At 36.2% G+C, this 21,033-nt stretch overlaps 1 protein-coding gene across 8 annotated transcripts in view; it reads right to left on the bottom strand.

Annotated features, from left to right (window-relative positions):
• CNOT4 (CCR4-NOT transcription complex subunit 4) overlaps positions 1 to 21,033 on the bottom strand; it is a 146,059-nt gene that overhangs the window by 24,456 nt on the left and 100,570 nt on the right. For 6 of the 8 annotated variants that reach the window (XM_004608243.2, XM_004608241.2, XM_004608242.2 and 3 more), the window contains 3 exons: positions 12,091 to 12,148; positions 9,535 to 9,784; positions 8,153 to 8,653 (listed from right to left, as the gene is read on the bottom strand). In XM_004608243.2, coding sequence (XP_004608300.1) covers positions 8,153 to 8,653; positions 9,535 to 9,784; positions 12,091 to 12,148 — 809 coding nt within the window. Of the gene's footprint in view, positions 1 to 150; positions 3,283 to 8,152; positions 8,654 to 9,534; positions 9,785 to 12,090; positions 12,149 to 21,033 lie in introns of those variants that run through there. The other 2 variants (XM_004608245.3, XM_004608244.2) reach the window with 1 other exon arrangement.

Below are 21,033 nucleotides of genomic sequence, written 5' to 3' on the forward strand. Positions count from 1 at the left end.
GTTCCCGCGGCTCACATACACCTAGCCTCATAGAAGTAAGAGTCCGACAGTCTCAGCTAACAAACAGGATGTCTACGAATAGATGTTAGCTTACCCCCACTGTATCACGGGACAAAGCATTTTATTAGAAATAAAACTGTCACTAGACTGTTTTCCTTGATGGCAGGGTTTGTACTTTATTCAACCTTGTATCCCTCAAGACCTAGCTCAGGTCACTACACAGAATAGGCACTCAAATATTTAATAAATGCTTTGTTGAAATAAGGGGACAGTATACAAAAGCACCACCTGGAAAAACAAAATGCAACAGTAGAATGAAAAAGAAAGTATTACTAACCAGAAATATTTACTAATGGACTTGTCAAGAAAATAAAGAGGCACTTCACATTCACCATGTAACTCAAATCATTCAATCCAAGTCTCTATTTCCTATAGTGGCACTAAAGACATTTTATGGCAACAGTTTTTTTCTTTCTTGGGGGTGTCTACAGACACTTTACAAATCTAGTAATTGTGAATCTTTTCTGAGAAAAAGCTGGACACACAAAAACTAACTTTGCATGTACTTTTCAAAGAGTTCTAAAATCCAGGTTAAAAATTCCTGATTTAAATAGATTTGTGTCACTTTTTAAAGGTTAAGATTATAAAAAGCATATAAAGCTTCCCTGTCTGTGACAGATCATGTAGAATTTATCAAAAATTAATTTGAAGCTTTTAAGAATAACTCATTCTTTACTACTACTGATTTCGCCAATTTACTTGCGAAGTGAAGCAGCATTTTTGTCTCGTGTTGTGGAATTTCTTCTACACTTTGGTATAATCATGTCTATGACTTCAAGAACTCATTTAAAAAAATACTACATCAAATATAAGTAAGCAAAATTATTAAGCTTATTATTTCTAAGCATACAATAATCTGCAATTTACCAAGTTAGAGAAATGATAGATAACCTTTAGACATTCTTTGTGAAAATACATAAACTGAAGTCTAATTGGCCAAGAAGTTTTTTCCAACGTATGGGGTATGTGTAAGTGCGAAGGGAAAAAAAAAAGCAGGCAAGGGAAAAGTACTGGGAATCTACTACTCAGAGTACTGGCAAGCACTAAAACTGTGTGTGTGTGTGTGTGTGTGTGTGTGTGTGTGTGTGTGTGTGTGTGTAAGAGAGGGTGGGGGATGAAGCGGGAGAGAAAGGGGGGGGAGAGAGAGAGAAAGGGAAAGAGAGAGAGAGGGGGGGAGAGAGAGAGAGAGAGAGAGAGAAAGAGGGGAGAGAAAAGACGGGGGAGAGCGCGCTCGAGCAAGCTACCACAGGTTTCTCTCACAACTAAGAGAAGTGAGTGAAGGGGAGCGAAGCACCTCGTGCGCTCTGTAAGATATCCGGGTGATGAGAGACTTGCAATCTAGCCTGGAGAAAGCGATGCACTAGGAAGTGTCACTGCAGGGAACCAGAAGCGGTAAGAGTCCAGGGGCCGTAGCACCACAGGAGACGTTCAACAGGACTTCTTGGCTTCTTAGAGCGAAAATGAAACCACAATCAACCCAAGATAAAGGCTTCTTTCTATAAGCCTACAGGATTTTATTCAGATTTTTCTAAAATTCTTATAATGATACCCACCCTAAAGTCACTTTCCAGAAGCAGATTGTCATTTATGTGGAATTTTATAAAAATAATTTAAATGACTACATAATTAGCTCTTTTAAAACCTCAGTTAAATAAATTGAAGGAGAGCTTAGATTTTTAATTTATTCCACCATACCTTGGACAAAGTCATTTAATCTGTTGCATTCTACCCAGTAGAGAGTAACTAGTTTTTATAGGTGACCTCAAAAACCCCAATTCCAACATGATTTTTAAGTATCATCTCCTCCTAAAGTTTACAGTTATTTTAAATCTTTAGCCTTCCCTTTTAGTACCTGCGTTATCTTTTTATTTTCAATTAGGCATATCTTTTATCACAACTATTTTTTTCCTCTTCTCTTTTTCTCCTACAAACCTCAAGCGATCTGACTTTCTTTTTGCTTCCCAGAGCTCAAGTTAGGCAGAATACAGCCATGCTCTTGGAATCAGCTTTCGTCCACTACTCAGAATTGAGTCATTTATTTTCTTTTATTATCAGTTTTAAACCTACTTCGAAATACTAAGTATTATCCAAAAACAGTGCTTCACAATATATCCTAATAAAGTACTCCACTATTCTGAGATTAATTGAATGATCTATAAAAAGTTACAAGGCCTAATTTTAGAGGGTCCCAATTTCTTCTCTTCCACCTTAAGTCTCATTCTGATCAAGTGTACTTGTGATATAGTTTTATTATCACATTTTAAAGTATTAAACAGTGAAATTTCCAAACAGATATCCCACAGAACTATGGTTTGTTCAATAAAAATATTATACTAGTATAGTTGCTTCTCACACACAATATGTACCCCCATATTCAAGTTTCTGATAAATCAACTAAGTTAAAATTCTGTTTCTGAGGCATTTCCTGGTATACTAGGCAGTGCATTAGAAAAGATAGTATATTGCATGTAGTCTATAATAATTATCTTTTAACCATCTATGTATAATTAACAACCATTCAAAAAGAAAGTGCAAATGTGCAAATAAGAGAACAAAAACAGTTTCTACACATGTAATGCATAATATTGGACATTAATCCATACAACTGAAAACAATTGCTGACAACATCCTCTGAGCATTAAATGACACCACCAATTTTGTTTTATATGTATTCTTCTCAGGTATTCAAAGAATGCAATAGACATTATCTTCTTAATTTTCAAATTTTCATGAGTATATTAGAATATTACCATTTTTTTCACAAATCAAAAAACAAAGAACTACCATTACCTTTGTATATTTTCAATAATAGAGCCAAAATAAGAACAATTCTAGCTAATCTCATCTGGGATCTTAATTAGAACTACAAGTTTATTTGTAGGAGTTAAGAATATTATCACTCATGAGAAACAATGCCAAAATTATGCTAATAAATGGTGTTAAAGGCCTAATGAAATACTTTAGCAACTATGAGGTAACACACTAGTTGTAGGCATGAGGAACGTTTATATTGGCTCTTTTGGGTGTATACATTAAATGCAAAATCAGAAAGGAATCATGCAAAAATCCGGTTGCCCATGCAAGCACCCCAGAGTCTAATCCTCTCCTCTCAGTTCTGTTGTCAGGCCACAGTAGTGTGGAGACTTGTAGGCTGCTGTCCTTGTTGTAATGAATGGGAAGAGGCTGACAGTGGCATAGTCGAAACCTTCACCTCTTCTTCCCCTGTGGAAAAGTCAGTCATGGTCTAGTTATGGGTGACTAGATTCGTTAACAGTCCCTTTAAAATGATTTCATTATTTGGAATACTGATACATATACAAAATACATGCTTAAAGGTTGGAATCTGGGTGTGAAACAAGACATGAATCTTAAAATATAAACGTATCAAATAACTAGAAAGTCATTACTCTAAACACACCCTTAGTTTTAATCCTATATCAGTGACAAGAACAATATAATAGGTTTAGGATAATAAGTAAACAAAAAGAAAAAGAGACCAGGAAAGCCATTCTTTTCCAAGTCAATTGGACCCCTTATAAATTCAGATACTTTTAATGGCAAGCAGTATATATACATATATATACATGTATATTTTTAAATCTAAGTAAAACTGAAAACTAAATCCATACAAGGTGATCATGTGATTTTTCAAATGGAAAAATGGCAATACAAGTTTATAAACACTGAAACTGTGTTTAGTAAAAAGAAATTAAAATGAAATATTAATTTAGAAAATTTACAGCATCTGAAAATTCAGTATAGCTTTTTGAAGTAATTGGAAAATAGTAAAATGCTAACAATACAATGATCCAATTGACTGAAAGTGAGATGACTACTTCTAGGTCAGAGAACTATACATGAAATGAGATCAGTTCTCCTAATTATAATTGATAATTACTTGATTACAAGTGACTTCTTTCACATGACACAAAATTCAATCAAGTCACTGTTAAAATGGCTAACTCAGAAACAAAGAAAATTGAAAGAAAAAAATCCTCTCATATGTAAAATTTGAATTAACAAAAAACATGAAAAAACCTCAAGCCTAAACAGTTTCAAATATTTTTCTAAGTGTATTTTAAAACAATGCTTACAGACTTTGACTATTATTTGTTTTCCAGATAATTAATTTTTAGCATTATGGAATAAAAACACCATGGCAGAGTTCTTTGAAAAACAAATTTGCAATATTACATTTGGAAAGACAGTTTAACTGACACCATAAAGAAAAAGTCATTCAGTCTTTAGGCAGATTCTTTCCTTTTTTTTTTCCAGAAAATTGGCAAAGATTCTATAAACCCCAAGGACATAGAAAGGAGATTGCATAAAGGAAATTTTAGACTAGAGTTGTTGGTGAGAACATGGTACTAGGACTATGCAAGAGATTCATTTTCAGAGTCAATAGACAACTTAAAAAATATATGACTATATTCCTGACCTGGGATAATGTCTGATGAAAGATATGGTTGAAATAAAGGGATCTACGAATGTGTGAGAGCAAAAATCAATGACTACGGGAAGAAAGCCAAGTCAAAGCACAATCCTGTGATCTTCATTTATAAGGAGAGCAGCAGTGCTACACCAAAAACATTTTAATAACTCAATGTGGGGGTCTGAGTTCTTAGCTACACCTACTAACTTAATGTGTGATTTTGAACAAATCATTTAACCTCTCTGGAACACACCCTTACCATTCCTAAAAAGACTGGACAAAATAAGTCATTTTTTAAACAAAAGCACAGAGTCCGAGTAATTAAAAGAGAGAAATCCGAATGGACTTAACTATAGCTGCCCATTAATCCAAGTTTCCCCCCAAGAATATTTTAAAACTACTTCTAAATTTAGCAATCTAGATATGTAAGGTAGCCAAGAAAATGCTGCTAAAAAGACCTCACCTAATTAAGGAGGTAACTAATTTTAAACACAAAATTGTTTTCAACTATGCAAAGAAAATGGAAGCCACGTTTGCTGTCAAAGCTCTGGCAACCGTCCTTTTCATGACAGGTTTCAGCTATATCAATCCTTAGTAATTAACTGAAACAAACCGTAACTAAACCCTTAAAATACAAATATATTCAAAGATAGAATTAATATCGGTGTGAAATGGAGGTGACCGACATCTTTGATTATTTGCCCCTGAATGTCAGGGATCCTATTTTGCTGAATACATCTAAAGAATAAACAGATGTGTCTTTTCCAGTGTAGAATGTTACCTAAGCATTATCTTAGAGTGGCAGGTCTCCCTGAAACAGGACAGTCTTTCCACTATGAAACACTGAACATCTCTCCTTTGTAAGATACCTAACAAACAGTGAATGATACAAAGTTGAACCTATGTCAACAGTTCAACCTCAAGTAAAAGGAATTAAGTTCTTGGGGTGAGAGGCAGATATTGCCTACCTATTCAATTAAACCTCGTTTGATTGTATTTAGTTTTTGAAATTTTACTTTGTCATTTGTAATTGTTTCTGAAAATTCTAAATATGTGACTACAACAATACAACTATTCTGTTTTAGGGCTTAGTATATTCAGCTTCCTGAAGTAGATGGAAAATATTTTTAAGCCATGAGAATATTCTGTGTGACTCCTGATAACAATTTAAAATATTTTGGTACATTAAAACTAAAATTTTTGTAGTCATCCTAGCCTTAAATATAATCTATAAGTTTAGTATCAGTCACCATTTAAATACCTATGCTAACAGAAAACAAAGTCTGAAATAATAAATTGTCCCCACCTCCCACAAAATATAATTCAAAACCTACAGTTGGTGACTTCCTTCTTAGGATCTCTGAGGAAGTAGTGTTCCATGGTTGAGTAAATGTAGTAAGAGAAAAACAGAAAAACCCACAAGAGAGAACCATAAACTAAATGCCACTTTTCCCCTCTTCACATAGATTTCCCCTCTTCACTTAGATGGAAACTTCAAATGACTAATGTGAAGACAACTACACTCACGAACCAGAGATACTCATTAGCCCTCTGCTGTTTCCAGATGATCTACTTATCGCCTGCTCTTTTTGTGCTGGTAAGAATACAACTATTAAACTGAAAGAATAGGAAAATTATCGAAGATCATCATATAAGTCAAACACAAACTAAAAACCAGAAACAAAAACCAATTAAGAAGCCAGCTAAGCACTGCACTTCCACAGGCATCCTTCCTACTTCACGTCCAGGCTGTCCTGCCTCACTCTTGGAAGCCCCCTGCTCTCGTCCATTCTATCTAGACAATATATGAAAAGGACCTCCTGTCACGAAAGGCAGCTGAACTGCTTAATGCAATAACATACTATGTCTTGTTCCTGTGCTCTCCACTTCATCAACATGAAATGCCTTTTTCATTCCCTCCTGCTAGCCCAAATCCAAGAAACCACAGTACAGATCAATTCCTACTTCATCAATGAAGCCTCCCCAACAATTACAGGCTCCACCGATCTCTCCGATTCCAGTATTATAGTTATTACTCTCATACATAATCTTAATTTTCTCTCTTCAATCTCACTGTAAAGTACCTGGAAAGAGTATTCATATTTTATGCTTCTTTTGTATTACCCACATAGCTTAGTTCATTGTTGGGATAGGAACCCAAATATTCATTATAACTGGTTTAATGTTTTACTTTGAAAGTTTAGGATATTTAGGGAAGCTTTAACTTTTAATGTTATAATCAGTTATGAAATATACTGCTATTAAAATATTACATTTCTAAATGATCAAATCCAAACAGAACAAATAACACTCTACTATGCTGACTTAAACGGATGAAAGAAGTACTGGGAACTGAACATTCAGTGTTTCCAAGTGAGTCTTATATATAGGAGAGAACTAAATATGTCACTCTGGCTTACCTCTAAGTGAACAAATATAACATGCATCCCACCAGTGTGCAAATCACTGTGTCAAGCTTATGAAAGTTAATTTCACTGAATTAACCATGAACTTTACTCTACCAATAGCCACAAATCATGCTTTCTTAATCCACCTAGTTGTCTTGAAAACTAAATGGTGTTGGTCACAAAGGGAACAAAGGCGAAGAATTTTGATGGATCTCTATAAATTCATCTCCCAACTTTGCTAAAAACAAGAGAACAAACACCTCGCTAGTATGACAGTATCATATTATTAAAATAATGATGTGTCATGCCATTTCTTAGAGGCCATGACAGGATAAAAATTAAGTTTGCCTATTATGTAACAGAAGGGAATAGTCCATTCTACTTGAAAAAATTCAGAAGAGAAACCATTTCTTGTAAGTCATCTTTAAAGCCCAAATTAAATGAAAAATTATTAGTAAGACTGACCCCTTTAGATAAGAAATAACTTAATCTAAAAAATGTTGAATGGGACCTTATGACCCAAAGCTCTGAGAAATTCAAAGGGATGCGAAACCAGAAGTACTCTGGCAACACTTAGAGGAGCCTAACATTTTCCCCACAAAATAAGAACATGACAGGCTAAATGGGGAAATATATTTCCCTGAACAATTTCTTTTTCACAGAGAATCTCTTTGTGCACATATATACATCTGTGCAACAGTAATAACCAGAGTTCTCAATTTGTAGTTTATTAACATGTAGCACAGTTCTGACATGTGTGAATGTGTGTTTATATGTGTATGTGTGTGTGTGCATTAGCTAAAACTGCCAAAAATAGTTCCCGAGTGGCTTTATCCCTCGTGCTCTCACAAATAACCATCTTTCAAAAAATTTTTAAACCAATTTACTTCTAGAATATAAAATCAGAAATTTTACCATGGTGTTGGATTTACAGCACCATAATTTCAAAGCCTCCAGCCCCCCATTTTTTCTTTTTCTTTTTGCATTTCTATGCCATATGAAAGTTTAGCAACTGTTTTATTAAGTAAAATGCTTCCAAGTCATGACTAGGTATAATACTCCACCATCCTTATAAAGCTCAATATTACAAGGCATCCATCCAATTAAAAAATAATTATGATAAGGACTTGAATTTTTCCCATAGAAATTTCCAAGACTAATGATAAGTGTTGTTATTCAAAAGTTCCCTCCCTACCCACCCAACAACCTGAAGGCACAGTCACAAATTCTCAAAGGCTATAAATGAACCTACCTGCTATAGGAATCCCTCCCAGACCTGTGTTGTGCTGTGGCGGGAGATTCAAGTCCAAGAAATTACTATTTGAGGTGGGGTTTGCTGTGTGGTTCAAGTGCATGATGCTATTGCGTGGAAAGGCCATCCAAGGATAGCGGGCTGCCTGGCCTGGAAAACTGAATGAGTTATAAACCGCTCGGTGCTGTTGAAATTGAGGGAACCTCTGTGGCAAGACTGAAAAGGTACTATTGAGAGAGTTGGCATTCGTAGGTGCAGCAGGATGCAGGAATCCAGAGCCTGGACCTTTGGCCGTCGTAGTGTGTGAAGAGGAGGAGTTCTGAAGAGATGTGGGCGAAAGGGAAGGCTGGTCTTGGACTGACAGTTCCTTTTCAATCAGGTCTGCTAAGGCTTTTCGAGTGACATCAAAGGGATCAAAACCCAAGTCATCCTCTGGTTGTTTTGAAGAGCCAAAGCCAAATGCTGCTTGCCAGTCTGTAGAGGATGATACAGGGATTGTTTCTGTTGGAAAGAAAATTAGTGAAAAGTTTAAGTACATAGCTCACTCTCCCACTTAATGAGCATCAAGAAAATGTCAAGTATGTGAAAAATTGCACAATATCTTAGCACATTACGACAATGAATTTACAAAAAAGTTCTCATATACTTCAAGCAATGATTTCACTCTTGTTATTTCAAATAAATAATATAAACTGATTTTTGTGAATCAAAAGAGTACTTGGTATTCAAACTATACTTTGAATCATTTATAATAAAAACCCTAAATTCATTCTTTAAATGAAGTAAATAAATATCTAGAAACCTATTAAAGCTTATTCTTCAAAGGTAGTTATTAAAAGACAAAATATAATTTTAAATATATGCTATATATTCTGCTAGATAAAATGTACTTTCACTTAAAAATGATCTATTTAATCTTTATAGTTTTTGTTACACTGCTTCCTCCATAGGTGCAACTACTAATATCATTAATTTTATGCTGCCCTCACACTAATAAGAAAATTGAAAAAAAATGCACAAAACTGGAATGTCAAAATACATATATCTTTATTAGCTGGAGGGAAAAAAAAAAGTTCCGACTTTAACTGTACCAACACAAACAAGATAAAAAATGTAGGTGTTGAATAATTCCTAAAGGACGTCTTTCATTCATTATCAGGAAAATGATCTATTTTGGTTTCTGAAAAATCCTCTTAACACTGTTAAGTTTTAGGTCATACAGTGATTTATCTGATCATCAAATTCTGTTCAATATTTAATGTTTACATTTTTATTAAATTTTCTTTTTTAAGGAATGTGGAAAAAAAAAGCTAAAAACATATCCCAAAGGGACTTCTGTTAGCGCGAGGGAGATGACTGACATGGGGTCGTGCTGTTTGTACCTGATGTGAAGAGGCTCTGTGGCTCTGGTGCTGTAGGCCAGTCACTGGATGTCTGTGGGGAGCTGGGGAAAGGAGGAAGCCCACTTGGGATAGGGTTGGGATGGCGAAAGTTGTCCGAAAATAACGACTGTGACTCAGTCACTGCCCCTTCAAAAGGAGACCGTGCACTGTGATTGGATGAACTGATGGGGATGACTGGATTGGATTTTGATAAACCAGGTGGTGGTGAAGGCGTATCACTATTAGATATCTAAATGAAATAAGAAAAAAAATAATAAGTTTACACATTTTAATATGCCACAATTAACAGGGCTTGCAACTAAATGTAGCAGAATTGTGATGTATTTTTATGAGCACGAATTTACAGAAAATTAATGTGCTCTTCCCTAAAAAACAGATTCCTCTTTTACAACCTACTTTCTTTCATTTTCAAAGAAAACAGTACTGTGTACTCTCCAAGATCTAACTATAATATTTTGCTCAAAGGTGAACCCTTTCTGGGAATTAAACAAAAATATACTGGAAATAGATAGGTGATAAAAGACTGACTCTAATATCTTAGATTCTTTAGTAAACTGGGCAATTCCCAAAGGTTCAATTTTGAGCAAAATGGAAAGAAGATCTGATTAAATTATTTCCAAACACTGTGTTAGTGATAAATGGAGGGCCGGTTCAATCAAAATAGCCCAAGTTCGATCCCCGGCACAGTCTGGTCCCCCAAACACTGCCGAGCATAATCACGGTGGGCTCATACCAATATTGGTCCAAGCACTGGACCATTAGGCCAGCACAGCAGGGCTGAGTTATCACCTGAAGTGGTTCTGAGCCCCCTGAAAAAAAGCACTGGAGATCCAATCAATTAGTAATTGTAATGATAAATCCTCTTATGATTCCCAGGCATTTAGAATCAGAGGAAGTTTACATATTTGAATGATGCTAATATCACTACTTCCTCTACATATTATTTACACGGACATGTCTTTGTATACAATTTAAAAAAAAATCAATGTATGAGTAGGATTACTGCTAAAAACACAAGTAGAACTGTCTCCTACAGGTAATAACCATCGAGGACATATGAGAACTTATTTTTAAATGGCTCTTCCACCTCACTTAAATTACCAACGCACTTTTGTATTTATTATTAAGGATTTACTAAAATTTATACTTTAAATAAAATTTTATACTTAAAAGTTACTCTGATAAAATCAACACTAAAAATAAAAATTCAAAAGAAACTTTAAAGTTCAGTATCAGTAAAATATTTGGTTTTGATTCAAAATTTATGCCTTTTCATTTGAGAGAAGTATATATGCCTGTCAAGCATAAACTATATTGCAACAAGAAAAAATTCTGCAATGGTGGTGGAAATAGAAAAGCAAACTAAAAGTGAAAAAAGAATGATGTAAAATTTCTGACTCTTAAAGAGTTTGTGGAAATTTTTAAAAAATGACTGATGAAATAACAAAACATTTTGATATTTAAATTTTTACTAATTAAAAATATTATGCATTTACTTTTAAACGCAATAGGTACACTCTGCTAAAAAGTATATCTTACAACTATTTTAACTTACTAAAAATCTTCAATCTTAATAAAATATGCAAAAATATAATTTTAAAATTCTTTTCTGGAATTTGTGAGCAAAGTTAAGGAAAGCACTGTATTACAGATCTTTAGGTTTCTTACAAACACTGTGGGGAACTAGACATTTTATGGAAGACACCAGAACTACATTTTTTTAAAGCAATGTAAAAGATGTACAGAAATTTAAGCAGTGAAAAAACAAGCAATAAACAAGATGATATAAAGCAGGCACTGAAGACCAGAAGCTCACTGCATTATCATTATGCTTGCAACTTTCAAATTAACAATGCTTTATTATTTTAAAGTCTATAGTCACTGGGAAAGGGGAAAAAGGGGTTAATAATACTGAGAGAAATAGAAAATGAGATAGCAAGTGACAAGCAGAAAAGTAATTCTTAACATCAAGAACAGAAGGCACGCTTTTCTGCAATCATTTTGTATAGGATCAAAAAGATCAGTATCAGCACACTCTGGGGAGACTGATGTACTGCAACTTAGTACAATAACATATGGTTATAATTATATTTGAACTATCATGAGTGGGCTAAATCTATGTTCTGTATTTGTTGGAGAAAAAGAAAGCTAGTTATATGTAATACATTTAAAAAAGATGTCCACCAAGAGATCATTTTCTTTTTCAGTTTATCTTTTTCAAATTTCAAGTTTTTGGTGGGAGAATGAAAATAGGGGCACACGCACGGTGCAGAATCCCGTGGTGGTCAGGGAGCTGCCCAGAACACACCCTACAATGTTGGGGGATGGGGTGTGGATCTGATGTAGGGGATCAAACTCAGGGCCTCGCACATACTAGGTATGAATTTTACTGCTCAAACTATTCCCCACCCCTAAAATTTTTTTTTCAAATTTCCAGCATTTAAAATCTTTTTCACAATCTATAAAATTCACTAGCATAAATTACCTCGGGAGGGGGTAGATGGCAGATAAAGTGATAAGGTATCAAAATCTTACCTGCTGGGAATTATCACCATTCCCTATACTGAGAGAATCTGAAGGTTTATCAATGGGGCTGTAAAAAACAAAAAAACAAAACAAAAAAAAAATCGAATAAAATCAGAGTAAAGCCATTCCCTCCCACAATGAAAACAAATTCCCCAGAAGTCACAAAAATATATTTTTATCATTTTAAATTTCTTGAAGCATTATAACATTAGGTTAGATTCTGAAGACACAAATAAATATAATTCCTAGCTTTGAGACACTTTCATTCCCATTAGATTCTCCAATACATTGGGTGAAGAGGCTAGGCTGTAGCTCGGTGCCACAGTGTATACCTCTGATGTATGAGGTCCTAGGTTTGGTGCCCAGCACCACCAAAAAAGAAAAAGTGAGGACAGGGTGAAATAATGTCTTTTGAAGAAAATATACTACTTGAAATTAATTAAAATAGATACTACTCTAACTTAATAGGACAAAAGTTTAATTCTACTCTAATAGGACAAAAGTTTAGCTTTCTCTAGGTGAAAAACACTCCCATTTAAATTTCTGAAATAATACCCACCATGTTTTTCTAGGTCTGAAAGATGGGTACAGAAGTCATTAAAATGTTCTCTATCAGCTGTTAATAACAATGAAATGTCTTTTCATAATCCCAAAGAAGGCATATACATGTGTATAAATATACACACACATATTTAACAGAAATAAGCTTTTATGTAATCTACTGATGCTTAAGAGAACATTCAAACTTGACTTCCATATAGAGAAAATGCAGTAGAGTGAAGTAACAGAATTATAACTTCAAGTCCAACTAATCTGAATTAGAAACAAAATCTGATACAAACATTATACAAGATTAACCTACCAAATCATTTATATAACTTAAATATAACATATGACTAACAAATATATAAAGAATAGAACCCAGGTACTAATTACTTGTTAGAGTATTATAGCACACAAAAAAATCAAGATTCCAAATTGCTCAAAACTGTTTTATTGTGCACAACCATAGCAAAGAACCTTAAGAGTTAACCTGCATATACTACATTTACTTCCTCTAGAAAATTTTAACAATAGCCAGAACTCAATCTGAAGAGCAAGTACATCTTCTTGTATCCAGCCAAATACCCTTACACTTTTACTTACTGTTATCTGCAAAACATCAATCAATCCAGTGTTACTACGGGGAGCGGATAATAGAAATAACCTTAATTAAGATCCCCTAGGAGACAGGAGGGAAGTTTAAGATACTTTTCTTGCATACAGCCATCTCTGCCATTATCATGGCACATGATGCCCCAGCCAAAAAAAAAAAAAAAAAAAGATAAGCTTTCTAGGTCCACTAAACTTAATAATTTGAGACTAAACTTAACAATTTGAGAAGAAAGCAGACAGATGCACACTAACAAGCCTCAATGTCACCTATTAAACAAACTGTTTACATATTCAATGCCCCAGGTCTTTCTAAAAGAAAAGAGAATCATCTGGGGCTGGCACGATAGCACAGCGGGTAGGGCGTTTGCCTTGCACTCGGCTGACCCAGGTTCAATTCCCAGCATCCCATATGGTCCCCTGAGCACCACCAGGGGTAATTCCTGAATGCAGAGCCAGGAGTAACCTCTGAGCATCGCCGGGTGTGACCCAAAAAGCAAAAAAAAAAAAAAAAAAAAGAAAAGAAAAGAAAATCATCAAGGAATAGAATAACAGGGAATGTTTTCTTAGCCAATTCAAATTTGAGCAGCATTTTTAAAGATTCACACACTGGGAGGAAGAAAGGAAAATGAGGAAAGAAAACAAGGGAGGAGTAGCAAGTATTTCACAGGTCTAAAGGATGCAAATAGTGCTAGGAGACCTGTATGCTTCTAGGATGATTTTAGAAACAACAGTGGTTATGGATAAAAAGGTGAGACATCAGAGACAGAGACCAATGGAAATTATAAAACAATGTTTTAGAAAGTTGTTTGGTATATTTTTACTGGTGCCCGCTTGAGCAAATTGATGAACAATGAGACTACAGTGCTACAGTTTGGTATGATCATAATACAAATAACTTGAGATAAACTTCCAATACTGAAAGACGAGGGGACATATATTACCACAAATTTATTATGCTTATCATTTTTAAGTGCACAATTTTGTGGTACATTCCTCTACTGTGGAATTTCAGCTATTTGCTCAAGCGGGTACCAGTAACATCTCTAATGTGAGACTTGTTGTTACTATTTTGGGCATATCGAATACGCCATGGGGAGCTTGCCAGGCTCTGTCGTGTGGGCAAGATACCCTCGGTAGCTTACTGGGCTCTCTGAGAGGGATGAAGGAGTCGAACCCGGGTCAGCCGCATGCAAGGCAAACGCCTGACCCATTCCTTTAACTCCTCATCTCATGAAAGAGGAACTACAGCCGCTCTCCATTTCGCTTCCCCTCACCATCTACTACTGTACTTTGTCATTATGATTTTGACTAATCTAAGTACCTCTATAATGTATTCTGTACTAGGCTTCTGTTTTTGTTTTACAGGGTGGTGGGGGGAGGAACACCCAGCAGCGCTCAGGGGCTACTCCCACCATAATCTGAACCCAGCCCTCACTCAGCCCTTTGAGTTATTGTATTTGTCTTTCTGTGCCAGCTGATTTCAAAAACAAATATGTCCTCAAAGTTTGTCTCACTATAGACACATGGGTTGCTTCTATATTTTAGCTATGGTTAATGATACTGCTATAAAATGGGATACACAAATGTCCCTTCCTCTTTTTAGATATATGTTTGAAAGTGGAGTTGACAGACCCATAATGTAGCTTGATTTTTAATTTTCCAAGTAATGCCATACTCTTTTCTATAGTAGTTTTATCATTTTACATTCCCACTTATTGCAATAGTCACTCTAGTATTTGTGAGATGGTAGTTCACATTTGTTTCCCTAACGACTGATACTGATTAGCATTTCATATGCTTATTGATTATACATATTTACATACAAAAAAGTATCTAGTACCTATTCTACTCTTTTGTCATTTCTGAATCAGGTGGTTCCATTTTTGTTGAGTTTTTCAAGTTCCTTTTATATTCTGGGTCAAATCAATTGTCTTAAAATTCTGTCCTATGTTTACTTTTAGGGGTTTTATTATTTTAAGTTTTCACATTTAGGCAGTTGATTCCATTCTGAATGGTTTTGTCTATTGTGTTAGGTAAGGCCCCATCTCATTCTTTTAAAAATATGTTTTACAACACTTTGTCTTCTGCCACTGTGCTGAATCAATTTCTATACCAATTTCTATAACCAATTCAAGTTACAATAGGTTGTCTTTATGGAATCTTCAGATTTTACTTCCAAAATATCATATCATCTACACAGAGATGACTTTTACTCTTTTCCAAATTAAAAGTCTTTTCTGTTAAGTTCCATGGCTAGCCCATCTAGTACTCTCTTGAACAGTAACAGTGAAAGCAGTTTCTCCTCTTAAAGCAAAAGTTTTCACTCTTTCATTACTGAGTATGATTACTGTCGGTTTTTTACATAATATTTATAAAGTCTTTTTCCTTTCTTACATTGCCTTATTTTTTTTTTTTTTTTTTTTTTGCTTTTTGGGTCACACCCAGCGATGCTCAGGGGTTACTCCTGGCTTTGCACTCAGGAACTACTCCTGGCGGTGCTTGGGGGACCATATGGGATGCCGGGGATCGAACCCGGGTCGGCCGCGTGCAAGGCAAACGCCCTACCCGCTGTGCTATCGCTCCGGCCCCACATTGCCTTATTTTTAATCATAAAAGGCGCCAACTTTTGTCAAATGCTTTTCTGCATCATTGAGATGTGATTTTTATCCTACCTTCTGTTGATCTGGCAAATGACACTGATTTAGCTTTATTGATTAGACCAACCTTGAAGTTCAGGGATAAATTGATTCTTGGTTGGGATGTGCTGCTGAATTCTACTTCCGGGCAGTTTGTTGAGGATATCAATGGGATAAAGGGCCTGTTTTTTTTTTTATTCTGCTGATATTTTTGTCTGGCTTTGTACGCTGATCTCATAGAATGAATTAAGAATTCTTCCCACCTCTTTTTTTTTTTTTGAAAAGCTTGAGAATGACAGGTATTGTTTCTTTTTTCACATGTTTCATAGAATTCATGAAACTCATAGTATTTCTTTTGGGACATTTGATTACTGATACAATTGCCTACTATTTCTACCTTATTACTTACTTTTTCCTTCCTTATTCAGGTTTTATGTTTATAGGAATTCATACATTCCACCTAGATTACCCAATCTGTTGGTATACAATTGTCAGAGCACTCTCTTACTAACCTTTGTATTTCTACATAATTGGTAGTGATATTCACACTTTCATTTGTCTTAGTACACTGAATATTTTTAAACTTTTGTGTAGTCCATTGTACTAAACATTTGTCAATTTTGTTAACTCATTCAAAGAACCAATTTTGTTTCACTAATTTTTGTCTCTAACCTTAACACTTTATTTCTGTTTGCTAGTTTTACTTTCTTTTGCTGTTTTAGAGGTCAAATCTAGCCATGCTCAGCTATTTATAATTTTTAATGAATATACTTATAGCTATAAACTTTCCCCTCAGTATCACACTTGCTGTTTCTTAAAAGTTTTGTTATACTGCGTTTTATTTCACCAGTCTAAGAATTTTCTAATTTTTTTTGTGATTTCTTTTTTGATCCATTTTTTTTTTTGATTGCATGAAAGTGTATAATCTCCAAACTTTCCTAATTCTCCAGATTTTCTTCTGTTAATGATTTCTCCATACCCTGTGGACACAGAAGATATTTGTTATGCTACAGATCCAATCTGATCTGTAGCTCATTACAAGAAATTTTTTTATTTTTAGTTTTGGGGCCATGCTTCAGGTTCAGGTATCACTCCTGGCGGTGCTTGCAGGACCGTTTGGGGTGTCAGGGACTGAACTTAGGTTGGCAACTTGCAAGGCAAGGGCCTTACCTGCTGTACTACCATTCCAGTCCCAAGGGGGAAAAAAGTTGAATTCTTTTTCTTCCATATAATTTCCACTGACTGTCTAGAATCCTTTAATTTCAGCCTGTAGAGGTCCCTTGCGCATTTCTGGCAGGCAGGACTCAGGATGACAAACTTCCTCCGCTAGTATTGTGGCGGGAGGGGGGCTTCCTTCTTGAAAAGACCATGTTGCCAGATACCCTTGGTCATTAATTTCCTATGACACTGTCTTTTGGTCTCCAGCATTTTTTTTTTTTTTTGGTTCCTGTTTGGCCACACCTGGCCTAGCTCAGAAGTAATGTGATGCCAGATATCAAACTCAGGTCAGCCATGTGCAAGACAAGGACCTTACCCACTGTACTATCTCTCTGGCCCCTGGTCTCCAACATTCTAACAAGATAGTAACTATTCCTCAGCTTCTCTGCTAAGATCAAGGGCAGTGGCTGAATATCTAAGGAGAAACCTGCTCTGTATCTTGAGGATGATTCGTACATGGTAACTGGCTTCTTCTGCTATTTTTAATTTTCTCTCTGAATTTTGCTTTTCAACATCTGAGTATGGTTTAGTAAAGTTCTTTTTTAATCTATCAGTTCACTGAGTTCTTGGATGTTTACTCTTACCAAACTAGGAAAATGTCAGCCATTACTTTTTTTTTTTAATTTTATTGAATCACCGTGAGATAGTTACAAGCTTTCACGTTTGGGTTAAAAGCTCACAATGATCAAACACCCATCCCTCCACCAGTGCACATTCCCCACCACCAATATCCCGGGTATACCCCTGCTTTCCCATGCCTCCTCCTCTATGGCAGACAATATTCCCCATACTCTCTACTTTTGGGCATCATGACTTGCAGCACAGACACTGATAGGTCATCATGTTTGGTCCATTATCTACTTTGGGCACGCATCTCCCATCCTGACTGGTTCCTCTAGCCATCATTTTCTTTTCTTTTTTTTTTTAAATTAATTTATTTTTTAATTAGTGAGTAACAGTGAGGGCACAGTTACAGACTCACACATTTTTGTGCTTGTTTTTCCCTCATGCAATGTTTAAGATCCCATCCCTCCATCAGTGTCCATTCTCCACCACCCATGAACCCAGTATCCCCCCACCCCACCCCGCCTCTGTATCGGGGCATTTCAATTTGATATCTCTCTTTCCTTTTGGGTGTTGTGGTTCCAAATAGGGGTATTGAGTGGTCATCCTGTTCAGTCTCTAGTCTACTTTCAGCACGCATCTCCCTTCCTGCACAGGATCTCCAATCACATATTACTTGGTGTTCCCCTCTCTATCTGGGATGACTTTCCCCCAGCGTGTGAGGCCAGCTTCCAAGCTATCTAGCCATCATTTTCTTAGTGATCCCTTCTCTATTCCATCTGCCTTCTCCCCTCTGCTCATGAAGCAGGCTTCCAGCTATGGGGCAATCCCCCTGGCCCTAGTATCTACTGTCCTTGGGTGCCAGTCTCATGTGATGTTATTTTATACTCCACAAATGAGTGCGGTCCTTCTAAATCTGTCCCTTTCTTTCTGACTCATTTCACTTAGCATGATACTCTACTTCTAATATTTTCTACAGCTTTCTTCTTCTGGGTCTCTGGCTCACTCTATCTATCTATTTATCTATCTGGAATATATGGGGTACTAGGGATCAAACCTCAAGGCAAAGTTCAAGGGAAGTGTCTTACCCGTTATACTGTCACTCTAGCCCTCAGATATAATTTTAAGATCTTCTCTAGTCTTTTCTAAATCTTTTCCTGGATATAATATCATCCCCCCCGCCAGATATAATTTTAAGATCTTCTCTAGTCTTTTCTAAATCTTTTCCTGGATATAATATCATCCCCCCCGCCAGCCCCCTTGTGCATTTGTTTTATAATTTAATGTCATGGCCTTTAATACCTTATTTTTAGGAGAAATGGTAAAACGGGAGGACATCACTTTGGCCAAAGAGGTCTATAGCTATGGGGGCAGGTGCAGTAATAGCCACTGTGTCTTTTCCTCTTCGCCTTACACCATCAAGAACAATAACTAGAGGGGCTGGAGCGATAGTACAGCGGGTAGGGGGCTTGCCTTGCAAGCAGCCGACCTGGGTTCGATTCCCAGCATCCCATATTGTACCCCGAGTACCGCCAGGAGTAATTCCTGAGTGCAAAGACAGGAGTCAGCCCTGAGCATCACCGGGTGTGACCCAAAAAGCAACAACAACAACAACAACAAAACCCCAATAACTAGAAAGTAGAGATCCATTCTGCTTTCTTGCCCGGACTAATTCACTTAAGCTGTGCGTAAATATGCCAGAAAATGTGATTAACTCCCTGCCAGTGTGAGGGAAGAGGCTGAAGTTACTCTTGAGGAACCGAATTAAGCAAAATGAACTCTCCAGGTCTTCCCCTAAAGTTGCAAGCCTTCAACAAACCTCAGAATTCCAAAATATTTACATCAAATTTAGTACATGCAATTGTGGTCCCATTACACAAACATTCCTGGTGCTACCTACGCTACCTTCTTCTGCAAACTTGCACTATTCTTGTAATTTGAGATTGGGGACCTCAACCTGAGAGGCAGTAGAAACAACTAAATAAATGTAAGCTGTTACAAAGGTATGTCAGTGTCTTGATGTTGCTTCTCTATCCATCACCATTAAAGAGTGCTAAATAATAGTTTTCAAAAGGAATGAATTCAGTCTTGCTAAATTCAAAGGGAATATGTGAAAATACTACAATCAGAATAAATAATAAGGCTATTTCAGGATTAAAAACCAGCAGAATTCCTATCCTGAAGATGGAGAGATAGTATAGTAGGTAGGGCACTTGCTTTTGCATACAGCCAACTCAGACTCGATCCCTGGCATCCCATATGGTGCCCTGTGCACCACCAAATTTAATTCCTGACTGCAGAGCCAAGAGTACCCCTGATTATCACCAGATGTGGCACAATCACTGCCCCTCCCCCAATCATCACCATCACCATCATCATCATCATCCCGTTGATTGTCAATTTTCTCCAGAGGTCTCAGTAACGTCTCCATTCGTCCTTGCCCTGAGAATTTAGAAGCCTCTCTTTACTCGTCCTTCCCAACAGTGCATTGGAGGCTCTTTCAGGGTCAGGGGAATGAGACCCATCATTGTTACTGGTTCTGGCATATGAATATGCCACGGGGAGCTTGCCAGGCTCTCCCCCACCCCAAAAGAAACAAAAACTAGAAATTGCTTTATTTCCAAAGTGGGCTGTAAAAATACCAGAATCAAACTCTACATTACAGATACAAATATCCAAGAAAAAAATGGGAGGGAAAATATGGAATAATACCTATAAATATGTAACTCCAGTAGAAAGAAAATGGTATTTACAAATTTAATCTGATAAATGTGACCCAACTGGGTCTCTAATGGCTGGACAGAAAACAAATATCCATAAATAGACATGAGTTCTAACAACACTTCTAGCATGAAGTATCGAAGCTTCCTTTCTCATAGAGCTCTCTGCTTAAGCTACAGTTTAAATAAATTTGTTTTTATTTTCAATATCCACTCACTTATAAGCACCTATCATCATGCCATGGAGATTGAAAAGGAGAAAAAAGAGCTTTCAACAATACATTTACTAAAGAAGAAGCTTACTCTATGGAATATATTATTCTCTGATTAAGAAATACTGAGATGAGAGGCAAGCGACAAGAAAATATAGGCGATAAGGCACTTGCCTTGCATGTGACCAACCCCTACTTGATCCTCAGCATGATATATGCCAAAGGGTCATTTCTGAGCAAAGTCAGGAATAGTCCCTGATTCCTGAGTCCCTTCACTGGGTGTTGTAAAAAATAAATTACGAACTACTAAGTCCTAATGTTAACAAACACAAGATGGTTTGGTATGCTAATAGACAGGATTTTTATTTTTTTAACTTACAAACAACAACAAGAACAACAAAATCTATTGGCTTTCCCCTACACACACAACATCCTTGGTCAACACAA

Source organism: Sorex araneus, chromosome 1 (genome assembly GCF_027595985.1).
Source record: "Sorex araneus isolate mSorAra2 chromosome 1, mSorAra2.pri, whole genome shotgun sequence".
Classification (NCBI taxonomy): Eukaryota; Metazoa; Chordata; class Mammalia; order Eulipotyphla; family Soricidae; genus Sorex; species Sorex araneus.